General features: G+C 48.4%; 1 protein-coding gene and 1 long non-coding RNA gene across 6 annotated transcripts in view; one reads left to right on the top strand and one right to left on the bottom strand.

The window, feature by feature from the left end:
• The window catches only part of LOC144376030 (uncharacterized), a 9,192-nt gene extending 8,055 nt beyond the window's left edge, over positions 1-1,137 (bottom strand). Inside the window, exon 1 of the long non-coding RNA XR_013436029.1 lies at positions 506-1,137. This is a non-coding gene — a long non-coding RNA (uncharacterized LOC144376030). The remainder of the gene's footprint in view (positions 1-505) is intronic.
• On the top strand, positions 45-24,174 carry Odad4 (outer dynein arm docking complex subunit 4). Of its 5 annotated transcripts, none has more exons than XM_005321986.5 (12): positions 45-309; positions 3,330-3,461; positions 3,715-3,865; positions 5,018-5,079; positions 5,710-5,875; positions 9,419-9,643; positions 9,839-10,046; positions 13,030-13,116; positions 15,231-15,427; positions 17,973-18,073; positions 21,392-21,467; positions 23,517-24,174. In XM_005321986.5, exons 1-12 carry the CDS (start codon positions 196-198, stop codon positions 23,978-23,980), a joined length of 1,983 nt encoding a protein of 660 aa, XP_005322043.1. In that variant the 5' UTR covers positions 45-195; the 3' UTR covers positions 23,981-24,174. The 5 variants fall into 5 exon arrangements, with proteins under 5 accessions (XP_005322043.1, XP_077898158.1, XP_021579904.1 ...); XM_021724229.3 differs by having other exon boundaries at positions 292-309; positions 3,330-3,473; XM_013357135.4 differs by having other exon boundaries at positions 292-309; positions 3,330-3,473; positions 3,594-3,865.

Raw genomic sequence — 24,174 nt, 5'->3', positions numbered from 1 at the left:
GCATGCGCATGCGCACGCTGTGTGTGTGTTGGGGGTGGGTGCCGGGGACCAAGACTCCGCCAGAGCCAGGGGCGCGACCGGAAGTCAGTCTCTGTCTCTCGGTTGCTAGGAGACGAGTCTTCTACAAGCCAGACAGAAGTTCTGCAGCTTCTTTTCCTCCCTTTCTCCGCTTCAGCTTCCCCAAAGCCTGTCACCATGTTGGAACCTGAAACTGAGACTTTGCGAAGTACCTTTCCCTCTTACATGGCAGAGGGCGAACGGCTCTACCTGCGCGGGGAATTCTCTAAAGCCGCCCAGAGCTTTAGCAACGTGAGTAGCGCTGAGGTCCTCAAATTGCCTGGAGGACCCTGTAGGGTCTAATACTAACTCCTGATTGATGCACCAATATCCTAGATAAGCACGGTGCTTGGTAATTTTCTACCAGTTTCCATTTGCGTTCTTCATTCTCTGCATTAACAGTGACCTCTCCCTTTACTTTTACTTAAATGTTTTGCGATTAACTGACCTTTCATAGAGCAGTCTCGAATTCCCATCCTTGGCCGGAGATGGGTTGGGAGAGAGGCATGTAGAAATTGCGAAGTGTCTGGCACACGGCTGCTTGTAAAAAGGAGGCTGTCAGTAAAATAATCAGCATTGTTATAGTAACCTTGGTCTAAATTGCACCACCACATCCTAAGGGGGTTGGATGCTGTTTCAGAATACCAGACTCGCTGCCCAGCATAACATATGCCAATAAGGAGGTGCATGCAGGGGCTATTATTACTCCATTTTATACCTGAGAAAACTGATACAAAAGTTAAGCAACATGCTTAAGCTTACTGAACTAGCAAGCGGTAGAGGAAGAGAGTAAGCATCCAAATCTAGACACTCAGACTCCAAACTGAGACCCTATTCCATGGTACAGTGCATTGGCACAAGTCAACTGTCAGGTTTTTGTTTTGTTTTTTTCCCACCCAGAGGCTCTTAACCACTGAGCCACATCCCCAGCCCTTTTTATTTTTTATTTTGAGGCAGATTCTCACTAAGTTGCCTAGGGTCTTGCTAAACTTCTGAGCCTGGCTTTAAACTTGCAATCCTCCTGCCTTAACCTCCAATGCCATTATGTCCTGCACTACTGTCCCTGGCTCTGTGAGATGTCTTAAAACTGTTAGCCCCCCCCCAACCCCACCCCTCAGTGTTGGGCATGGAATCCATGGCCTCAAGCATGCTAGGCAAGCACTCTACCACTGAACTACACCTTCAGCCCACGGCCTGCCTCTTATTCCAAATGATGTGGTAGGATAGTCCATTAACCCATTCTAAGACTTCTGCTAAAGTCAAGCTTCTCAATTGCTATCTAAAGTCTTTTGTCCCTTTTAACCACCAACCACACCCTAAAACCAGAAATGATGGGTGAACAATTGAGTTTGGGAACCCTACCCCCACCCATTTTCCTCTTGCTGGACCATGTCCCATCCTGGAGCAGCCTAGGCAGAAAGAAAAGATTGCCCCAAGGGATGGTAGCCTTGCACGAGAAGAGGTTTCATTCCAGGAAAGACAGTATTTACTTCCTCTTCTTAGAAAAGTCGAAAGGTCTTAGAAAGGGGTGGATACAATCTGAAGTCCCAAGAAGGACAGTATAGAACCGACTATAGAAATGATCTCAAACGGAAGACAGGACCTAAGAAGTAGTGTAAGTGCCCACCCTTAATTTAGGAGACTCCAATCACAATTTCAGTTTTCCTGACATTAATCCCCTGAAACAGTGATGATTCTCAATTAGTTACATTGAAAGAAAAGGCTCGAGCGAGGTGTGGTGGTATGTACGTATAATCTCAGCTAACTCAGGAGTCTGAGGCATGAGGATCATGGGTTTGAGGCCAGCCTGGGCAACTTAGGGAGATCCTGTCTCAAAATAAAGAAATAAAGCTAGGTATGGTAGTAGATGCCTGTTAGCCCTTAGCCCAGAGACTCAGAAGACTGAGGTGGATTATTCAAGGCCAACCTCAGCAATTTAAGGATGCTCAAAGCAATTCAGTGAGACCCTGTCTCAAAAAATAAATAAATAAAAAATAAAAGATCTGGAGATGTTTTAAAACTGTTAGCCCCCCACCCCCACCCCTCAGTGTTAGGCATTGAATCCATGGCCTCAAGCATGCTAGGCAAGCATGACTGGATTCAATCCCTAGTACCTAAAATTAAATTAAGTTTTAAAAAGGTTGGGTGTGTAGCTCAATGGTAGAGCACTTACTAGCATGTACAAATCCCTAGATTCCATCCCCAGTACCACTAGGGAGAAAAAAAGAAAGAAGAAAAAGCTTGTATTCCAGGATGATGGTGATACATGCCTGAAATCCCAGCGATTCAGGAGGCTGAGACAGGAGGATCACAAGTTTGAGGCCAGCCTCAGCAATTTATTGAGGCCCTAAGCAACATAGTGAGACCCTGTCTTAAAAATTAAAAAATAAAAAGAACTGGGGCCGGGCATGGTGGCACACTCCTGTAATCCCAGCAGCTCGGGAGGCTGAGGCAGGAGGATCCGAGTTCAAAGCCAGCCTCAGCAATGGCAAGGTGCTAAGCAACTCAGTGAGACCCTGTCTCTAATAAAATACAAAAAAGTGCTGGGGAGGCTGGGGTCGTGGCTCAGAGGTAGATCGCTCGCCTGACAAGTGCGAGGCACTAAGTTGGATCCTCAGCACCAGATAAAAAGAAAAATAAAGGTAATGTGTTTAATTGCAGCTAATAAATAAATAACTAAATAAAGGGCTGGGGATACGGCTCTGTGGTTGAGTGCCCCTGAGTTCAATCCCTGGTCGCCCCCTCAAAAAAAAAAAAAATAGAACTGGGGATGTGGTTGAGTGACAATGTGCCCCTGCATTCAATCCCAGAGACCAAAAAAAAAAAAAAAAAAGGAAAAGATAAGTCTAGTGGAATGGATAACCCAAGTTGTGAATTGTCCTAAAATCTATTTTGTTTATCTTAGTCTTTGAAATTTATGTGGAGGTTTGTGATTGAATTTGGCATGCACAAAATATCCTGTGGCTTTATCGCCTGAGTAGACTAAGGGGAGCATAAGCATTGGCAGAAAGTACCTCCACAGGTACTTCCCATATCTCAACTAATCCAGAATAGCTGTGATTCAGCTTTGCTCAAGATAAGCCACATGCAGGTCAGTGGGTTCAAGGTGACTGAGCAGAGATCAGTGCTTTTGGTCTGCTAAGGCAAGAGGCCTGCTTGCTGACCTGAAGAGTCCCCTTGAAACTCTGCAGGAGGTCAGGGCTGCACTTTCTAGGTCAAGTTGCTACCTTGCTCTTCCTGGTGCCTGCCAGCCTGACTGATTCCCTTCTCAGGCTCTTCACCTTCAGAATGGAGACAAGAACTGCCTGGTTGCCCGCTCAAAGTGCTACCTGAAGATGGGGGACTTGGAGAAATCCCTGAAGGATGCTGAGGCTTCACTCCAAAGCGACCCAACTTTCTGCAAGGTGACCAGCTAGGTGGGACAACTCTGTCTTGCTTTCACCACTCACTGCCATTGCCCGCCACAGCCTCTGGTTACCGGTAGTGGAGGAATCCGCCAGACTGCTTGGTGTCTGATGCCGTGTTTCTCTTCACAGGTCACCTGCTCGCCCTCTCTATTCCAACCTTGACCCTCAACCCAGGACACTTCTGTTCTGCCATATCTGAGTCCTGTAAGGCCTTGTCTGTCCACCTTGATTCGAGTCTCTCTCCTTCCAGGGAATTTTACAAAAGGCGGAGACCCTGTACATCATGGGAGACTTTGAGTTTGCCTTGGTGTTCTATCATCGAGGTTACAAATTGCGGCCTGATCGGGAATTCAAAGTTGGAATTCAGAAAGCCCAGGAAGCCATCAACAACTCGGTGGGAAGTGAGTGAGCACAGGGCCTATGACCTTATCCAGGAAGGATCCCAGAATCCCAAGGTTCAGAGGAAGGGCTGAGGTTTGGATGATGAGCAACCAGAAGGATCCCAGAATCCCAAGGTTCAGAGGAAGGGCTGAGGTTTGGTGGATGAACAATCAGCCGCAGGCTCACTGGGAGTCTCAGACTTGGATTCAGCTATTGCTCACGCTGTCAGGGATTAGAAACTTGTCGATTGGGCCAGGCACAGTAAACTGTCTCCTGGGCTGTAATCTCAGTGGCTCAGGAGGCTGAGGCAGGAGGATTCTGAGTTCCAAGCCAGTCTCAGCAACTTAGCAAGGCCCTAAGCAACTTAGCAAGTCCCTATCTTTAAATAAAATATTAAAAAGAGCTGGGGAGGGGCTGAGGTTGTAGCTCAGTGGTTGAGCGCTTGCCTCGCATGTGTGAGGCCCAACTGGGTTCGATCCTCAGCACCACATAAAGTAAGTAAATAAATAAAATAAAGATATTGTGTCCATCTACAACTAAAAACAATAATAAAAAAGAGCTGGGGATGTGACTCAGTGGTTAAGCACTCCTAGGTTCCATCCCATATCGAAAAAAAGAAAACAAAAGAAACTGTCTACTGGGAGAACCAACTCCTGATCCTCTGTACGGAGTACTACAGTGTCTTTGTTTTCTTCAAAGCCACATTAGAAGGACTGTTTGGAAGTAGGCCTGGCTTTAGCCTAGAGTCACAGAGTCAAAGGAGGTCCTGAGTCCAACCTTCCCTAGGCCCTGGCTTCCTCCCTCACCACGTATATACAAAGGATGGGTTTTTACTCAGTAGCTCAGTAGCAAGAGGACAATGGAGGTGAGTGAGAGCTTGCTGCTGTGGGCAGCAGAGTGTGGAAATGGCACAGGGCAGTTTACCATGTGCCCAGGCCTCCCTTTATTTGGAAATCTGATTGCCATGGCCTGGGGCTGGCGAGGGCTGGCTAGCTCCTAGGAAACTCTTGGACCAAACATCCTGCACCGGTCGCCTGCTAGGCTGACTCAGGGCCTGCTCTGCCACAGCCTCCACTATCCTTCTGCCAAATGCAGCCATTTCTAAATGAAATGTGTGATAGGTCACGCCTGACAGACTTGGCCAACCTGAGCTCCGGCTTCTGTCCTTGCAGGTCCTTCTTCCATTAAGCTGGAGAACAAAGGGGACGTATTCTTCTTAAGCAAGCAGGCCGAGGTAAAGTTCCTGGTTCTGAGGTCATGTATGCCTGTGTCTAGTGGCCCTCTTGCCTGGGAATGATTAACTCCTGCCCATCATGGGCAGTCATGAGATTCTGCCCCAACTCTAGAGGGGTCCTGTGTGTCTAGCTGTTGCCTGACCAGGCACGTCCCATGGTTCTCAGCCCACAGAGAGGTCCTAGAGGAGGAATGCTGAGAGCCACAGCCGAGTCGGAATGGCCCCTGGCATTTTGCCAATAGTGTTGGTTGAGAGGCGAGCCATTAAGATGATGCTGGATTGATTCAATTATATATTATACCTTTACTGTCCGCCTCCACCCGCTACTTTGGAGTTCTGGGGGGGGGGGGATTCCTGGAGAGTTCACATTGGTTGGGGAAGTGCCAGAGGAGGGATTTCCCGTTGGTGGTTCCTGGAGGAGCCGCGTGGGTGGCGTTCAGGAGAGTTCCCAGGAGCGTGTGTGGAGCGTGCTGGTGGAGTTCAGAAATAAAGTTTGTTCCTGCTTCAGTGGCTCGTGATTTGTGCCCAGCCAGATTGCGGCAGAGGAATATGGAATCATAGGCTCTGGGCCATGGCTGGGACTCTGTGCTCCTTGCTGAGGCTCTGTTGGGTATCGCTCCATTTTTCCAGAGTATGAAAGCCCAGCAGAAGCCTCATCCCATTAAGCAACTCCCACACCACACCCAGAGAGAATCCAAGCGGAAGGGCTCATTCAAGAGTGAGAAGACTATCCGCCAACTGCTGGGGGAGCTCTACGTGGACAAGGAGTATCTGGAGAAGCTCCTACTGGATGAAGGTTTCAGACCCTTTCTTGGCAATGGGGACTTGAGGCAAAGGAAATCTGGGGTGGATACTTAATGTTTGAACCAGAAGCAGAGACTATCATAAATATTAACTGACATGTACTCGTAGATGGGTTTTAGTAGTATTCTCATTTTACAGATAAGGAAACTGAGGTCACACATGGATGGGCAATGACTCATGTTTGGATTCAGGAGATCCAATTTCAGAAACAGTGTTCGTAAGCACAGTGGTACCCTGGAAAGTAACAATGGAGATTTGGAATCCTTTACTATTGTATTAGCTTTCTGTTGCTGTGACAAAATACCTGAGATAATCATTTTATAAGGAGAAAAGGTTTATTCTGGCTCATGGTTTCAGAAAGTTAAGTTCATGGTTGGGTCCATTATTTGGGGGCCTGTGGTAAAGCAGAACATCGTGGTAAGGAATGCATGGTGGTATAAAGCTGTACCCCTGATGGCAGCTAAGAAGCTAACAGAGAGGAAAGGGACACAGCCCCAGTGTTCTAACTTCCTTTCATTAGGCCCTACCTCTTAAAGCTTCCACCAACTCCCAGTAGCACCCTCAGCCGAGGACGAAGCCTTCAACACATAAGCCTTTGAGAGACTCTCCAGATCTAGCTCATAACAACCACCATAGTCCCTGAAGGGCCATCCCCTAAGTCTTCAGTCTGTACAATGGGCTGGGCAAAGGGTTCTGGTGGAGAGGTACTCGAATCCAAGCACCTTAGTACTCGTATTCTGAAACATTACCTAGTCCAATCCCTCCTTTCATAGATGAGGAAATAGAATTTACCAAATGGGGAGGAACTTGTCTAAGGTGACGAGCACATTACTGGTAGAATCAACACCAGAACCCACTCAATGCTCTCTCTCCCACACTGTGCTGCCAGGACACAGGACACAGGACAGAGCCTTGAGATGCATGTGCACAGAAACTTGGGGGTGGGAGTGTCGGCATTAGCTGATAAGCCTGAGCAGGGTCACCCTTGAAGCAAATGCCTTTTCTCTGGAGCTGGCTTCCCAAGGTCATCTGCAGGGATTCCCTGCAGGGTTCCCTGTAGAGCTTGGCTGCACAGATGGCCTCGCTGCTGGCGCATCTCCTAGGTAATGGACCTGAAGGCCTCCTGTGCTTCAGAGGACCTGCTGTGGAGGAAAGAGGTGGCCTGAGCACTACCCCAAGTGGCCTTGCATCTTTGCAACCAGCTGTAACCTCTGTCCAAACAGTGGGCGTGACTTAGGCAAACCCCTCCACCTCCACGCATGGCACCTGGGGAATCACTTGGCACCGGCAACCTGGGCCAGGTTGTGCATTTAGACACTCCCCTCCCCCTTTTTCCACATTTATTTATTTATTTATTTAGTAATTTTTTTTTTTAGTTTTTGGCGGACACAACATCTTTGTTTGTATGTGGTTCTGAGGATCGAACCCGGGCCGCACGCATGCCAGGCGAGCGCGCTACCGCGAGCCACATCCCCAGCCCCTTCCACATTTTTTTAAATATTTTTTTTTTAGTGGTAGATGGACACAATATCTTTATTTATTTTTATGTGGTACTGAGGATCGAACTCAGTGCCTCACATGTTCGAGGCAGGTGCCCTACTACTGAGCCACAACCCCATCCCTCCACATTTTTTTTTATTGGCACATTAGAGCTATACATGATGATGGGACTTTTGTTACATATTCATATATGCACACAGTGTAACAATAGAACTTGGCCAATATCACTCCCCAGCACTTGCCCCCTCTCTCCACACTTCCCACCCCCTTGTCCCTTTCCTATATTGATCTCCCTTTGATTTTCATGAGATCCGCCCCCACACACCTTTCTTATGACCTTTGACCTTGTGTGTTTGGATTGTTTTGCCAAACTCTGAGGAGGGGGAGCATCCATAGTAAATGGATGGTCTCAAGTTTCATCCATTTTCCTGCAAATGACATAGTTTTATTTTCTTTATGGGTGAATAAAACTCCATTGTGTTTATATACCACATTTTCTTTATCCATTTACCTGTTGATGCAGGCTGGTTCCATAATTTGGCTATTGTGGGTTGTGTTTCTATATCCATGGGCTTGTATGTGTCACTACAGCATGAGGACTTTAAATTATTAGGATAAATACCAAGGAGTGGTATAGCAGGTTATCTGGTGGTTCCATACCCTATCTTTTGAGGAACTAATTTCCATAGTGGTTGTACTAATTCACAGTCCCATCGACACTGTAAAAGAGTTCCTTTTTCTTTACATTCTCTCCGGGACTTATTATTATTATTATTACTTTTAAATATTTATTTTTTAGTTGTACACAATACCTTTATTTTGTTTATTTATTTTTATGTGGTGCTGAGGATCTAACCCAGGGCCTCGTACATGCTAGGCGAGCGCTCTACTGCTGAGCCACAACCCCAGCCCCTATTATTATTATTATTATTATTATTAACCAGGAATTAAACCCAAGTGTGGCTTAATCACTGAGCCACATCCCCAGCCCTTATTATTTTTTATTTTGAGATAGGGTCTTTTTTTTTTTTTCTTTTTACCTTGACCACATTCTGCAGTATCAGTTGCATTGGTTATATTTTGAGATAGGGTCTTGATAAGTTGTTTAGGGCTTCGATAAATTGCTGAGGACCTTGCTAAGTGACTTTGAATTTGCAATCGTCTTGCCTCAGCCTCCTGAGCCCCTGGGAGTACAGGCCTGTGCCCAAGTGCCAGGCTTTTTTGTTGGTGTTCTTGATGGCTGCCATTCTAACGGGGGTGAGATGACATCTCAATGTCTTTGTGATTTGCATTTCCCTAATAGCTAATACGTTCCCTAATATATAATACGTATGAAAATCTTCTTTTCATATTTTTGTTGGCCATTCGTATTTCTTCTTTTGAGAAGCGTCTGTTTAATTCATTTGCCCATTTATTAATTGGGTTATTTGGGGGTTTTGCTGTTAAGTTTTTTGAGTTCTTTCTGTATTCTAGATATTAAGCCTCTGTCAGAAAAATCGCTTACGAGTCAGGCACAGTGGCACACGTCTGTAATTCCAGCGAGCGGCTCAGGAGGCTGAGGCAGAGAGGATTTTGAGTTCAAAGCCAGCCTCAGCAACTTAAGGAGCCCCTAAGCTACCATTCTATATACCTAATAGTTTCCTTTGCTGTGCAGAGATCCCATTTATTAACTCTAGGCATTATTTCCTGAACTTCAGGAATCCTAGACACTTTCTTCTCTGAGGATACATCTTGAAAGTGGGGATCCCTGAAAATTGGGGCTTCTTAGAGTGTTTCCCACCTGCCCCTTCTACTATCTCCTTGCATATTGCCACGAAGGTCTATGCCAAGGGAATGCCCTAAAGGGGGGACCCTGGCCTCATCCTGGCCTGGCTAGATCCACTCTGTCACCGTGTGCTCTCCCTTTGCTCACTGTTCCTGCAGCTGCAGGCAGAGCTCCTCACGGAGGGCCCCTCAGCAGGGCCCCAAGCCTCGATGAGGCCATCCCCTTGAACACTTGTCCTCTCTGGTGTCGCCTTGCACCCCTTCCCCACAGACCTCATCAAAGGCACCATCAAGGGCGGCTTGACTGTGGAAGACCTCATCATGACGGGCATCAACTACCTGGACACCCGCAGCAACTTCTGGAGGCAGCAGAAGCCAATCTATGCCAGGGAGCGGGACCGCAAGCTAATGCAAGAGAAGTGGCTGCGTGACCGCAAACGTCACCCGTCACAGACGGCCCGTTACATCCTCAAGAGCCTGGAGGACATCGACCTGTGTGGGTAGTATTCTCAGAGGGGCGGGGCAGGCACCCCTGCTCTCTTGCCAAGTGAGGCGGGAACAGCTTAATAGCCTGAGCCCCCCGACTCCGCTGAGCTGTGGATGGACACTGGGGGGAGTGGACACAGAGGAGTCACCCCATGAGCCTTGAGGAGACCGCCCTTGCCTCCATGTCACCTGCTTCTCTTCCCAGTGCTGACCAGTGGCAGTGCCGAAGGGAGTCTCCAAAAAGCTGAGAAAGTGCTGAAGAAGGTGCTGGAGTGGAACAAAGAAGAGGTGCCCAACAAGGACGAACTGCTCGGGAACTTGTACAGCTGCATCGGGAACGCCCAGATCGAGCTGGGGCAGATGGGAGCAGCCCTGCAGAGCCACAGAAAGGACCTGGAGATCGCCAAGGAGTAGTGAGTGCCTTCCAGGTGGCCAAGCGCCATGGGCCTACCGAGGAGTGGGGTCTGGGACACTGTTCCAGCCTTTGCCAGGGTTGCTGGTGGCTCTGCTTCCGTTTTCTGCCCTCCATGCCTAAGGTGGATTCCCACAGAGGTAGGTGCCACCTGCCCAGGACCAAGGGTAAGGGGACAAACCTAGACTGTTTGCCTTTGCTCATCAAGAGGAGTATGATGGTTCAAAATTCCAAAAAGCCAGGGCCAGGCTTGGTGGCTGCAGCCTATATTCTCAGTGGCAAGAGGCCAAGGCAGGAAAAGTACAAGTCTGAGGCCAGTGTGGGCGACTCAGCGAAGCCCTGTCGCAGAATAAAGAATAAATAGGTCTGGGGATGTCACTCAATGATAGAATGCTCCTAGATTCTATCCCATACCACAAAAAGAAAGAAAGAAAGAATCCCCAAAGTTCATGGTCTCTCTTTGCCGTGGTTGGCCCCCAGGCTCTCTCCAAACGCACTCCTGCAGGGCCCTCCTAGAACAGCCCTCCAGGGGGCTCCAGTCTCCCTGAAGGTTCGGCCTCCAGCCTTCCCCTCTTTCCTTGGCCCCAGATGGGGTCCATTCTCATGTCTCCCTCCTCTCCTTTCTTTTTCCTGCAGTACTAGAGATGAACCAGGACCTTGAGCGATGTCCTGTACTGGCCATTCCAGAAGTGTGAAGAAGGGACCCCAGGGTTGGAGACAGATGTGTCTTTGATTCCTGGCTCTGCTACATAAAGCTGTATGGATCTTAAGTAATCTCCTCACTTTCCTCATCCTTCAGGAAGGCATGATGATGCCAACTGACAGGGATCGTGAGGATTAAATAAGATGTGTGCAGATGGTTCCTTGGATCCAACCAGCTACCTACCATTCACTAGTGACTCAGACCTTTACTTCTTGCCACACTTGGCCAAGCCAAGACCTGCCTGTCCACTGACTCCAAGGCATTTCCCTTTGGGTGTCCCAGATGAATATGGCCAAATAAGAGCCTGTTTTCTTTTTCCCAAACTTCTTGTTCTGAGGTTCCCTAACCCAAGAGCCTCTCACTCCCCCAGGGAAGAAGCCCAGGAGGCTTCCTGGTTCCTCCCTCCCTCACTGTTCACACCTGGCCCTCTTAGACTTTGGACCTTGGAAGGGGCTACATAATAGGCACCTAGCAAGTGTGTGGAAGTGAGGAAGTAAACAGAGGTGTTCCTTAACAATGCTCTTTCTTCTAACATCCAGGAACCGGCCTCACCGGAAGCACTGATCTTATAAGTGCGTTCTCTGTCCCCCATTCTAATCGGCCCCTTCCTGATGAGTCCCTTATTGCCCAGCCCAGCTCTCATTTGGTTCCCTGAAGCTTGTAGGTTTGGTTGCTGGTCTCCTCATAGCTGTGAGTTCTCATTACATATTAATATCAGGGATAAATTCGTCTATGACAGCGTGTTTGTGCATCATCCCATGACACAGTGCTTGCTGGGGAGAGGAGACCAAGCAGAGATGCTAAGGGGCCAAGGAGAGGGGCAGGCAGGAGCACTGTGGGTGGGGAACCTCAGAGAAGACAGGTGGGTTATCAGGGTGGGCCGGCGGAAGGAGAAGGGCGCCCTAGGCAGAGAGAATGGGTGGTTTGGGGATAGCATGGCTGGGCTGAGAGCCAGGACTCATGGAGAGCCAATGCCATACTGAGCCGGCCAGCCTGCAGCTGCTGAGGCCCAGGAGGGAGTCGGTTTTACACAAGCACTACCACGTTGGCTTGTTTGGGAACTGGGTGGTACTGAGGGTAAAGCTTGAAAGTCCCCCCCACCCTTCTGCTCACTTCCCTTGGTTCTCCTTAGAAAGTGTCCTTCTGGTCCCTTTTCTTGTGCTTACCTACATGCTAATGTGTATATACACATGCACAGGATTTTCAAAGCAAAAGCAATTATTTCTGTATTAAATAAAAAAAAGAATGAGAGCCAGGCACGGTGGTTTACATCTGTAATCCCAGCAGCTCAGAGACTGAGGCAGGAGGATCGTGAGTTCAAAGCCAGCCTCAGCAACTTAGCCCTAAGCAACTCAGCAAAACCCTGTCTCTAAAATATAAAAAGGGGCTGGGGATGTGGCTCAGTGGCAAAGTGTCCCCGTGTTCATTTCCCAGTACCAAAAAAAGAGTCCACTTTTTTTTTTTTCTGATAACTTAAAACAGCACACATCTATTTTCTTTCAGTTCTGTGGATTAAATCAATTTCACGGGATCAAAATCACAGTGCTGGGCTGGGGATATAGCACAGTTGCTAGAGTGCTTGCCTTGCATGCACAAGGCCTTGGGTTTGATCCCCAGCACTAAAAAAAAAAAAAAAAAAAAAAAATCCCAGTGCTGTGTTCCCTGCAGAGGTGGAGGGGAGGATGCATTTTGCATCCTGTTCCCTTGCTGCACCCTCAGAACACAGCAAGTGCTTCAAGCTGCATTATTATTATTATTATAGATGTTAATGGACCTTTGTTTTATTCATTTATTTTTATGCGATGCTGAGAATCGAACCCAGTGCCTCACACTGGGTTCTCTACCACGAAGCCCCAGCCTCAGCCCAGAGCTGCACTGTTTTTTAACACAGTGGGACAACATACAAAGTCTATGCTCCAGTAATCTGACTTTTTAACTAAGTGTATCACAGACTTTTTTTCATCACTAAAAATTGCCATTGTTAGAGCGTGGATGACATTTAGATTGTTTCCAAAATAATCATCACTTTAATGAATGATCTTGTCATGCTGTTTTCTTGAAGTAAATTTCTAGAAGGGAAATTGCTGGATCAGAGGGGATCTTTGAAAGTTATTGATTGATGACCCTCCAGGAAGGTGCTGATAAAGGCCATCAGAGTCTCCACCTGGAACCCTGAGTCCCCGAGGCCAGGGCGCCCTGCTTTTGCCTTTTTTTTTTCTATTTTGTGGTGCCTGTCACAGCTCATCTCTCGCCTACAGCTTGTTTTGCTTCTTCCCCACAGTGACCTTCCTGATGCAAAATCAAGAGCCCTTGACAACATTGGCAGGGTTTTTGCCAGAGTTGGGAAATTCCAGCAAGCCATTGACACGTGAGTGATCAGTCCCCACACCAGGGCTGGGACTTCCTGCCCTCACGTGGGGACTCTAGCCTGGTGCCAGAATGTCAGGCCAGGAGACTTCAGAAGAGGGATGGGGGTTGGCTCCTGCCAATCTTTTTGTCAGGGGGGATCAAAGCCACAGCTTTGCATGTGCAAAGCAGGTACTCTACCATTTAAAGCTCTGAGCCTCCTCAGTTAAATTCATAGAATTTATGGAATAGAATCAGCATTTTCTCAGAGTTTCCTAGTGATCAGAATCACCTGGAGTACTTGTTAGGTCTAAGAGTACTGGGCACCAGGTGCAGTGGTGCACACCTATAATTCAAGTGGCCCAGGAAGCTGAGGCAGGAGGATCACAAATTTAAGGCCAGCCTTAGTGATTTTTTTTTTAATATTTATTTATTTTAGTTATGGGTGGACACAACATCTTTGTTTGTATGTGGTGCTGAGGATCGAACCTGGACCGCACGCATGCCAGGCGAGCGCGCTACCGATTGAGCCACATCCCCAGCCTCCAGCCTTAGTGATTTTAGTGAGGCCCTAAGCAACCTAGTGAGACTCTGTCTCAAAAAATTAAAAAGGGCTGAGTATTTAGCTCAGTAGTGACACATCCCTGGGTTCAATTCCCACATCCTTGGCTTGGCTTCTTTGCTGAAAATTCTCATTCTACAAGTCAGAATTGAGGCTCAGATATTTTTATTTTTGTACTGGGGCTTGAACCCAGGAGTACTTTACCACTGAGCCACATCCTCAGCCTTTTTTATTTTTTATTTTGAGACAGAGTCTCCCTAAGTTGCTGAGTCTGGCCTTGAACTTGCAATCCTCCTGCCTCAACCTCCTGAGTCACGGTATTACAGGTGTCTGGCACCAGGCATGGCTTCAGAAATTCTTTTTTAACCACACTCCAGGTGATTCTTACCTTTGGGCAGTTCAGAAACATGGACAAAGCGACCCTTGAGACTTCCTCTGAGGCTGTTGTGTGACTGTGTGGTCCTGTGGACTCCCTGAGGACAGTATCTGAACTCCCCCAGGTGGCCTGACTGCCATACTCTGATGTCCAGCCCTGGGGCTAGTTAGCTTCTGGGGCGGGGGCTAGCAGTTAGTCCTAGGGAGCCTTGGGGGAGGCCCAGACCTGGGAGAACCTGCTTCCTGGGCTCATCCACCCTTCCTGGAGAGAAATAGGCCTTCAGGCCCCTGTTGCCTGATCCAAAGACTTGTTTACCAGTTACCTTCTTTCCACATGATTCAGTTTCCTGATAGCCTTTGGTGTCTGTGGCTGAAAGAGGAGGATCAGTGTTTACCCACCCACTGGTATCTTGTTGTAATAAACTGTTTTATAATAAAGGGAGCTTATTGTTAAATATTAATTTGGAAAAATAGAGAAAAGTAGAACAAAATATTAGACCCACCACCCAAAGACCACTCCTTGGTATTTTTGTTTTTCATGCTGGTCTTTTTTCTGTGCCGATTTTTCTCTCATAGGTACTTAAAATTCTTAAACATTATTTTGATGTTATTTCAAGTGCTATCTTCATTTATTCATTTATTTATTGGTACTGGGTTTGAACCAAGGGTGCTTTACCACTAAGCTGCATCTCTAGCTATTTTTATTTATTTATTTATTTTTGTTTTGAGCATGGTCTTGCCAAGTTGCTGAGGCTGGACTTGAATTTGTGATCCTCCTGAGTTGCTGGGATTACATGTGTGGGCCTAGCTCACATGCTACTTTTAAACATTATTTTCCGGGGTTGTGCCAAATTTGATCCCATTGATTTTTTTTTTTAAGAAAATATTTTTTAGTGTTGTTGGACCTTTATCTTATTAATTTATTTATATGTGGTGCTGAGAATTGAACCCAGTGCCTCACACATGAGAGGCAAGCACCCTACCACTGAGCCACAACCCCAGCCCCTCCCATCCCATTGATATTACCAAAATAGTTTAGTAGTTTTGAAATACGTTAATGCTAATTAACTGCACACCTGGGCTGGAGGTTAAGAATGAGTCTTATTCTGTCACCTAGCAGGAAGCCTTGGTCTCCTGTGGTTGATAGCAGAATTTTAAGGAAAGAAGCTGACCCTGGTTTTTCATGTCCATGTCACCAGGTGGGAAGAGAAGATTCCTCTGGCTAAAACTACCCTGGAGAAGACCTGGTTGTTCCATGAGATTGGCCGCTGTTACTTGGAGCTGGACCAGGGCTGGCAGGCTCAGAATTATGGTGAGAAGTCTCAGCAATGTGCCGAGGAAGAAGGGGACATTGAGTGGCAGCTGAACGCCAGCGTTTTGGTGGCACAGGCACAAGGTAACAGGCTCAGAGATGAACAGCCTTCAGGCCCAGCTGCCACCCTCAGGCTGGCTTGGTTTAAGCAAAGTTTGATTAGGGATACCTCAAGAGCAAGGAGCTGCAAACCAACATAGCATCATGCCATCCTCAAATTATTAGTCAGTTTTACATTACTACAACAAATTACCTAAGACAGGCTACTTTATAAAGAAAAGAGGTATTTTTAGCTTAGAGTTTTGAAGATTTGAGGTCCTGACACTGGCATTGGCTGGGCTCTGGTGAGGGTTTCTTCTTCTTCTTCTTCTTCTTCTTCTTCTTTTTTTTTTTTTTATAGTTGTAGATAGACACAATACCTTTATTTTATTTATTTATTTTTATGTGGTGCTGAGGATGGAATCCAGTGCCTCACATATGCTAGGCAAGTGCTCTCCACTGAGCTACAGCCCCAGCCCCTGGTGAGGGCTTCTCACTTGATTGCCATGGCATATTGCAGCGACAGAAGCACATACTGGACAAGCAATCGTGTTGCCAAACAGGAAGTCACAGGACTGGGGGACGCCATCCTCAAGGGTTTATAACAACTTTCTCAAGAAAACTACCAAATAGTTAGTTGCCTGAGAACCGCCTTAATCCCTCTGGGGTAGGGTTCCCAGTGACCTTACCCTAAGCCTCACCTCTTTAAGCTCCCACGTCACCACGCTGGGACTGGGCTCCTAACATATTAATTTTTTCTTTTTGTGGGGGACATTTAAACCATATCCAAACCATGGTAACAGTGTCCGTGTATCAAGCCACTGACTCTTGCCTCTTGCTTGCTAGGTATCTTTTACTCAAGCTTTTTTTTTTTTTTTTTTTTTTTTTTAGTTGTAGTTGGACACAATACCATTTCTTTGTTTGTTTGTTTGTTTGTTTATTTATTTATTTATTCTTATGTGATGCTGAGGATGGAACCCAGCTCCTCGCACATGCTAGGTGAGCGCTCTACCACTGAGCCACAACCCCAGCCCCTCAAGCTTGTTTTTTTTCAGGGATTGAACCCAGGGGTGCTTAACATCCCCAGGCCTTTTCTATATTTTTATGTTGAGACAGGGTTCCACTAAGTTGCCCAGGCTGGCCTCACACTTACAATCCTCCTACCTCAGCCTCCGGAGTAGCTGGGATTACAGGAATGTACCACTGTCTCTGAATGAATACTGATTCTCCATCTCTAATGTGTATTTGAAAAAAATAGACATTTGACCTCACTTACTGTGACTCTGCATATTTTCAGAATTACATTTGTATCTCCTTTTAAAATTTGACTTATGGGGCTGGGGATGTGGCTCAAGCGGTAGTGCGCTCACCTGGCATGTGTGCAGCCCGGGTTCGATCCTCAGCACCACATACAAACAAAGATGTTGTGTCCACCGAGAACTGAAAAATAAAAAATTCTCTCTCTCTCTCTCTCTCTCTCTCTCTCTCTGTCTCTTCTCTCTTTAAAAAAATAAAATAAAATAAAATTTGACTTATGGACACAGGTCCTCCTTCCTCCCTGAATCCCAAAGCAGTACTTGGGAAGGGGTGAATCTTGGGTGTGCACAGTTATAAAGAAAGCAGCGATGTTTGTCTATAATCCCCACTACTCAGGAGGCCGAGGCAGGAGGATTGCAAGTTCAAAACCAGCCTCAGCAACTTAGTGAGACCTTGTTTCAAATTTAAAAAATAAATAAATAAAAGGCTGGGGACAGGGGATGTAACTCAATAGTAAAATGACCTTGTGTTCCATTCCCATTAATGGGGAGGGGAAGCATCTGTGTAAGAACTGGACCCTGTCTGGTTAGTGCTTTTCCTTCCTCCCTGAACTGAAGTTCTTTTTCTTGGGGGGTGAGGTGGGGAATACCTGGGATTGAACTCAGGGGCACTGAGCCACATCCCCAGCTCTTTTTTGTATTTTAGAGACAGGGTCTCACTGAGTTGCTTAGGGCCTCATTAAGTTGCTGAGGCTGGCTTTGAACTTTCGATCCTCCTGCCTCAGCTTCCAGAGCCACTGGGACTACAGGTGTGTGCCATCACGCCCAGCTCCCAGCCCTTTTCATTTCTAATTTTGTGATAAGGTCTCCTAAGTCGCTGAGGCTGGCCTGGACCTTGTGATCTTCCTGCCTTGTCTGTCCTGGTAGCCGGGATACAGTCATGGGCCACTGCACCCACTGGTTTGGGCAGAGTGTGAAAAACTTGACCATTTTAAAAGTATGGATTTCCTCTTCTAGACAAATCTAAAGATGGAACGGGATGGGGTTGTGTCCACCACCCTGGAGACCCATGATGTGTGCATTGTCCCTGCCCTGAAACCCCTTCCCTCACTGACCCCTCTGAAGGGTAGATTCTAAGGCTCAGGCCTGTCAGTTCCAGTCCTCACGGGTGAGATGGGCCTGGGCATCTCAGTGGTGCTGCCCATGCCCTGGGGCTGACTCCATCTAGCCCCTCAGGCTTCTCAGGCCCTGGGGGTGGCTGGCAGGTCAGGGCCTCCATCTTGCGACATAAATATCACAATCTCCCTGTGCTGTGCCTCCCCCTTGCTTTCCAGTGAAGCTGCGAGACTTCGAGTCGGCTGTGAACAATTTTGAGAAGGCCCTGGAGAGAGCGAAGCTGGTCCATAACAACGAGGCACAGCAGGCCATCATCAGCGTGAGCCTTGGTCCCCCAGCTGGGCCTTGGGAGTGGGCAGTGGGGCTGGGGCTCCCCTCAGCCTTTTCAGCTGGCCGCTCATAGCTGCTTATTATCCACTGCCCGTAGGCACTTGCTGGGCAGGTGTGGTTGCCACTGTGCATTGTCCCTACCATGAAACCCCTCAGCAACCTCATGTGCATCATTTGAAACAAACAAACAAAAAAAAAACAGAAAAAGTTTTACAGAACATTTTTACCTCCCCTGTGTACGATATGCATTTATATTTCATATTGTCTTTTATTTTTAAAGTGACAGGGGCAATCTGAGTACATTGATGCCTGCCTAGATCCCAGCTACTCAAAAGGCTGAGGCAGGAGGATCCAAGTTCAAGGCCATCCTCAGCAACTTAGCAAGACCCTGTCTCAAAATCAAGTGTAAAAAAGGCTGGGGATGCAGCTCAGTGGGAGAGCACTTGTCTACCATGTAGCACGTGTGAGGCTCTGGATTTAATCCCTAGTACTGGTACTGAGAGAGAGAGAGAGAGAGAGAGAGAGAGAGATAGGGGGATGCACACTCTGTGTTCCAACCTTGCATTGACTTCCTACACTCAAGCAAGCCTCTGCCTCAGCCTCCTGAGTAGCCCAAACTGTAGGCACATGCCATCATATCTGGCTTTCCATTTTATTTCATCTAATGCCGCCTGAGACCTACTAAACTGATTTTAGGACTTGCAGTTTGAAAATTGCCACCTCATCCAAGAGACAACAGGAAGTACAGTGTGAATTCCTCTTTTTCCTGTTTCAACCCTTTGTTGGTTCTCAGTGTCTGGGAGAAGGTTCCTGGCTTTTCTCTGGGAGGTGGAAGAGCCTCTGGTGGCCTCTCCCCACCCTGTGGCTCTTGTGCTGCCCAAGCAGGCCAGTCCCCACCCCACCCCTTGCATTTCAGCTTCAGCCCAAACCAGCCCCCACTTTTCCCGAGCAGGTTCTCCTGTGCCTCGTGGCCTGTGCCCTTATCTCTGCCTGGAATGTTCTAAACTCACCTTCACTTGGCTACTTCCACTCAACCTCGGGTTTCAGCTTAGATGTCCCACCAGGAGGCCTTCTCTGACCCCTTGGTCTGGTTGAGGTGACGTCTCCCTTCCCCAGCCCTCGATGTCCCTGTGAAAGTCCACATCACCCTATTAGAATTGTCCTGACCTACTCATGAATCAGCTCTCAGCCACCCTCAGCAGCAGGACCTTGGGAAAGGAGCAGGGACCCTAACACTTCTGTTTGGAGCAGGGCCTCGTGGCTGCCTCTGGATGGCAGGGGTTAAGTCAGGCCCCCCGAAGGGACATCCAAGCTGAAACCTGAGGTTGAGTGGAAGTAGCCAAGTGAAGGAGAGTTTAGAACATTCCAGGCAAAGATAAGGGCACAGGCCAACAGGCAAGAACACTGAGGATGTGACAGCCTGTGGCCTGAAGTGAAGCTGGAGGAAACCGAGGGTTTCCTCAGGCCCGCAGAGGAGACGCTGGGCCTGCATTCAGGGGCTGTAGGGGTCACGAAGGCAGCAGGGTGGGGTCAGCCTGCCAGCTGGACTGGAAGGCAGGGATGACAGAGAAGTGACCTGACACACTGGGTCTTGTGAGAGGCTAGTTAGGCCAGTTGTGCTGTTGGCAAGAAATCACTCCCAACAGGCCCCACGGGTCCCAGGCTGTCCCCTGTTCCCACACACCCCAGGGCAACACATCATTGTCCTTCTGTTGAGGGGACAGCTGTAGTACACATCCTGCCTGTAAGTCTGGGGGAAGAGCACCCAGGTCACTAAAGCTCTGCCACGTGCTCCTCTGCTCACAATTCACAGGCAGGGTCCCTCCTGCTTAATTCTTTTCTGCGTGAACAGCCTGCAAGCAGACAGCATGGCGACTCAACTCAGAAAACATTTACTGAGCAGTATTCACTATTGGTTGTCAAGCCCAAAGGTGTCTGGCTATGCTCTTGGGCTCACAAGAAACTGTGTCAGCAGGAAGATTCAAACAAAAGCACCAGTTGGGTGCAGTGGTGCACACCTGCAATCCCAGTGACTCAGGAGGCTGAAGCAGGAGGATCACAAGTTTGAGGCCAGCCTCAGCAACTTAGCAAGGCCCTAAGCAACTTAGTGAGAACCCTGTCTCAGAATTTAAAAAATCAAAAGGAGGGGGTTGGGGTTGTGGCTCAGTGGTACAGTGCTTGCCTAGCAATGTGTGAGGCGCTGGTTCAATTCTCAGCACTGCAGATAAATAAAGATCCATTGACAACTAAAAAAACATTTTTAAAATGTTAAAAATCTAATTTAAAAAATAAATCCAAAGGACTGAGGATGTTGCTCAGTGGTACAGCACCCTGGGGTGGGGGTGGGGGTGCAAAGAAACCCAAAATCACAAACCCTGATTTGTGACCAGCACCATGAGGAACCAGGGGAATTCAGAGTGAGAGCCCATTGTCCCCTGAGGCAGGCTGGAGGCTTTCCCAGCAAGAGGATTTGAGGTCACCTTGAAGGCTAGGCAGTAATTTGAAGGGAGTTACTTGGCTCTTAGCAACTTCTCATGGGACCAGGAACCTGATCCCTCACCCACCTGGATTGGCATCTCTGGGCAGGAACTTACAGGGCAGACCACTGGGACCCTGAGAGGAGGCAGGCCGAAGATGCACAGGCAGGGCACAGTGGCATGAGCTTGTGGTCTCAGCTACTCAGGAAACTGAGGCAGGAAGATCATTTGAGCCCGGGAACTCCAGGCCAGCTTGGGCAACAAACATAGGGAGATCTTGAGACCTCCATTTTACAAAAAAAAAAAAAAAAAAAACTGGGCTGGGGGTCTGGATCAGGGGTAGAGCACTTTCCTAGCATGCTTCAGTTCCTGGGAGACATCTCCAGCACTTCCAAAACAAATACATAGAGAGAAAGCACACAGGCTGAGCCCTGAGAATTGAACTTGAGCTAAGGAAACTGCACATGTCCTGGAAGCCCCTTTTGAAGCCTCAGCCCTTCGTCCCCTGCTCGGCTGGCTACCTTGCTGAGTGCTCAGAGGCTTGGGTTATCTTTGGACATTGAGTGAAGCCAAGAGTGGCATTAGGTAAAAGGGTAGAAGTTAGCAGACCAACTGAACTCCCAATTACATGCCTAAGCCCAGGAGGAATGAATTGGACTGACTGCCAGCCTCGTGTTTCTCATGCACTAACCCCGGTGCAGAAGGAAACCCAGGGTGGCGGGGTTTCGCCTGAGCCCTGCCTTCCGGTCCCAGGCTTGGGAAGGGAAAGGAAAAGATGCAGATGGCAAACAGGGGTTCAGAGCGTTCACCAGCCCCTCTGCTCTCCACAGGCCTTGGATGATGCCAACAAGGGCATCGTGGAAGAACTGAAGAAAACTAACTACAGGGAGATGCTCAAAGACAAAGGTGCGTCCCCGGAACCCCCAAAGGGCAACTCCCGTGTCCCCCCGGGTCTTCTCTCCCAGCAGTCCTGGCCACACTTTCCAGAAGCTCCCCCAGCCAGGGTGGCACTGTCCACAGGGCCTTCTGATTCCGCAGCCACAGCCTTTCCCTAGCAGAGGACGGGGGAGGGTTGGGCCCACTGTGGGTGGGGCTCTGCACCCATCCTGTCAGCGCTCAGAGCCCCCTCTGCTGTGTGCTCTTGCTCCTGTGCATGGTGGCACTTCCAGGCAAAGGGGCTCCTGCGAGGCTGGAGTGCAGAGGCCACTGCTTCACAGCGGGGCCTGACAGCACTGTTTCTCAGAAGGCTGCAGGGAGTAGCAGTCTGTGACCTCTGTCTCCAGGCTGCCCTTGCCCACAGGGAAGGAGTGCGGGAAGGGAGGCAGAGGATGGGCAGGTCCAGAGGAACTGGGCTGAGAGTAGCAGCTGATCTCCATCCATTCTGGGCCTTCCCTGGGCCAGCCCTTCTTCTAAGGGCTCTGTATGCACTGACTCCCTGGCCTTCCCAAAACACTGCCAAAAAAGTATATTTAGGTAATTTTATAGATGAGGACACAGAGGCAGTGGGGTTAAACATCCACAGTGGCTTTCAATATTGACTTTGGAATCTGTGCTTTTACCATGGCTCCACACTGTTTCTGGTGACAGATGGCCTGTCTGCTTCCGTCTGTGAAGAGCGCCGCTTACCTCAGCCATATTGCAGTGGAGGGTGGGGGCGGTGGTCCAGGAGGACAGAGTCCAGGGCAGATTCCTGGCTAACACCCTCCAGGCTCCAAGGATCCATCCTTTCTGGTCCTCCAGGTCATAGCAGCAAGAGGTTTCTAGACACCAGAACAGCCACGTGACAGCTTCTGTTATCTGGTGCCTGCCACATGGCAGCTGAATCCCCTCAGCAGCCCTCATGGCTGCTCTAAGAAGCCACAGGAGTGATAGATGTGAAAAGAGAAGGGGCAGATGGGAAATGGCAGATGCTCCAAGCAGCCCTTCCACCCTTCTGCAGGCTGCACACTAGGGAAAGTGTCTTTTGGGGTCCTCATGCCTAAGACACTGTGGCCAAGGGCACTCCTGGCACTTCCTTCTCAGAACAGCAGGTGGCAGCATTGCTTATCTTTTCACCTCCAATGGCAGAGAGCCTCAGTCCTGTGGCTGGGAACCCAGCAGCTTCCAGAAAGAGAATGAAGGATTCAGGAGGGGATTGGTGACTTTTCTCTGTAACTGTTAAAAACAAGGAATGAGAATCCCTTTGGTCATAAAACAGCAGCTCTCTGGCTGATCCTGCTGCTGGCAGCCTTTTCATATTTTTACAGGAACCCTCTTAATAAACGATAAATATGTTCCTGGCGTGGTGGCACCTACCTGTAATCCCAGAGGCTCGGGAGGCTGTGGCAGGAGAAGTGCAGGTTCAAAGGCAGCTTCAGCAATTTGAGATGCCCTAAACAATTTAGCGAGATCCTGTCTCAAAATTAAAAAGGGCTGGGGATGAAGCTCAGGAGTAAAGCACCCCTGGTTCAATTCCCAGTCCAAAAAAAAAAAAAAAAAAAATATATATATATATATATATATATATTCCCAGAGACAAAGAGAATATGGCTGAATGAGGATACTGGAGAAAGGAATCTGCTGTCATTTCCCAGCACCTATGCTACTTTCCACAGGGAAGGGAGGGAAGAGAACACAGGCTCTTGGGTTGGACCATCCGACCTTCAGCTCGACTCTTCTGTGCTTGCAGTGACCATCGTGTGATTTTCTTTTGCGGGTCTGGAGTCCTTCGACTGCAGATTCCAACACTGTGCAGTTTCCTGTTGGAAGGGTGTTGGCCCCTCACATGCTGCCACGTGGGGCGGCGTGATCAACGAGTGATGGTCCCCTTTCCTCCTTTGGGGCAGGGCTCCATCAACACCAGGGGAAGGAGCATGTGAAAAGAGTCTGGGGCTTTTCTCTCAGGAGCAAAGGCCTCCACAGACGTAGTGATGACCAGGCTTTCACCTCTCTTCCCTTCTTTGTGCTGTTTTTCAGAAGAGGCCCCTGCCCTGAATGAAGACAGAACAGTGGAGGCGAAGGAGAAGGAAGGGAAGAAAGAGAGGGAGGATACCAAGAAGGTGATGAAGAGCTGGGAAAGGGAGCAAGGGGAGAGCGACGGAGACACCGGAGACACCGAGGAGGAGGAGGAATTCAAGGACGATTCTCAGAGACAGAAGGCAGAGAAGGCCAGAAGAAGCTTCAGGGAAGATTCCAGGAGAGTGTCGGAGGGCAGGACGCTGCTGGAGGTGGACAGGAGAGAGTCCAGGGAAATTTACAGGCGGCCTTCAGAATTAGACCAAGAGATTTCCGGAGGAGAATTAAGCACAAAGGCCTCAGAAAGACTGGAGAAAAGACTTTCCGAAGTAAGTTCAGGCGAGAAAGAACCGGGAGAAACAGAAGAAAAAGAAGAAGTGAAAGCGGAGGAAACAAAAATTGCCCAAGAAATGGAAAAGGAGTAGAGTGAAGCCTGCCTTACCAGGCATTAGCAGGAGGCTGGTGCTCGAGGGCCATGACTCTCTTAACTGGATTTTCAAGCTGAGATGTGTTTTTGATGGGGGGGGGGATGGGAAACAGTTTCCCACAGGTCACCTCTACCTCTCTCTATCACTAATTTCTCATTAAATATGTATCTTTCACTTTTGCAAACCCTAAA

This window comes from Ictidomys tridecemlineatus, chromosome 3 (genome assembly GCF_052094955.1).
Source record: "Ictidomys tridecemlineatus isolate mIctTri1 chromosome 3, mIctTri1.hap1, whole genome shotgun sequence".
NCBI lineage: Eukaryota > Metazoa > Chordata > Mammalia > Rodentia > Sciuridae > Ictidomys > Ictidomys tridecemlineatus.
Note: the sequence above shows the minus strand (reverse complement) of the source record. Positions and strands in the feature narration are given on the sequence as shown.

Coding starts and splice junctions, on each gene's coding strand:
- Odad4 (XM_005321986.5), top strand. CDS start 196: ATGTTGGAACCTGAAACTGAGACTTTGCGAAGTACCTTTCCCTCTTAC. Junction 3,462..3,714: donor GCGACCCAACTTTCTGCAAG/GTGACCAGCTAG, acceptor CTCTCCTTCCAG/GGAATTTTACAAAAGGCGGA. Junction 10,047..13,029: donor CTGGAGATCGCCAAGGAGTA/GTGAGTGCCTTC, acceptor TCTTCCCCACAG/TGACCTTCCTGATGCAAAAT.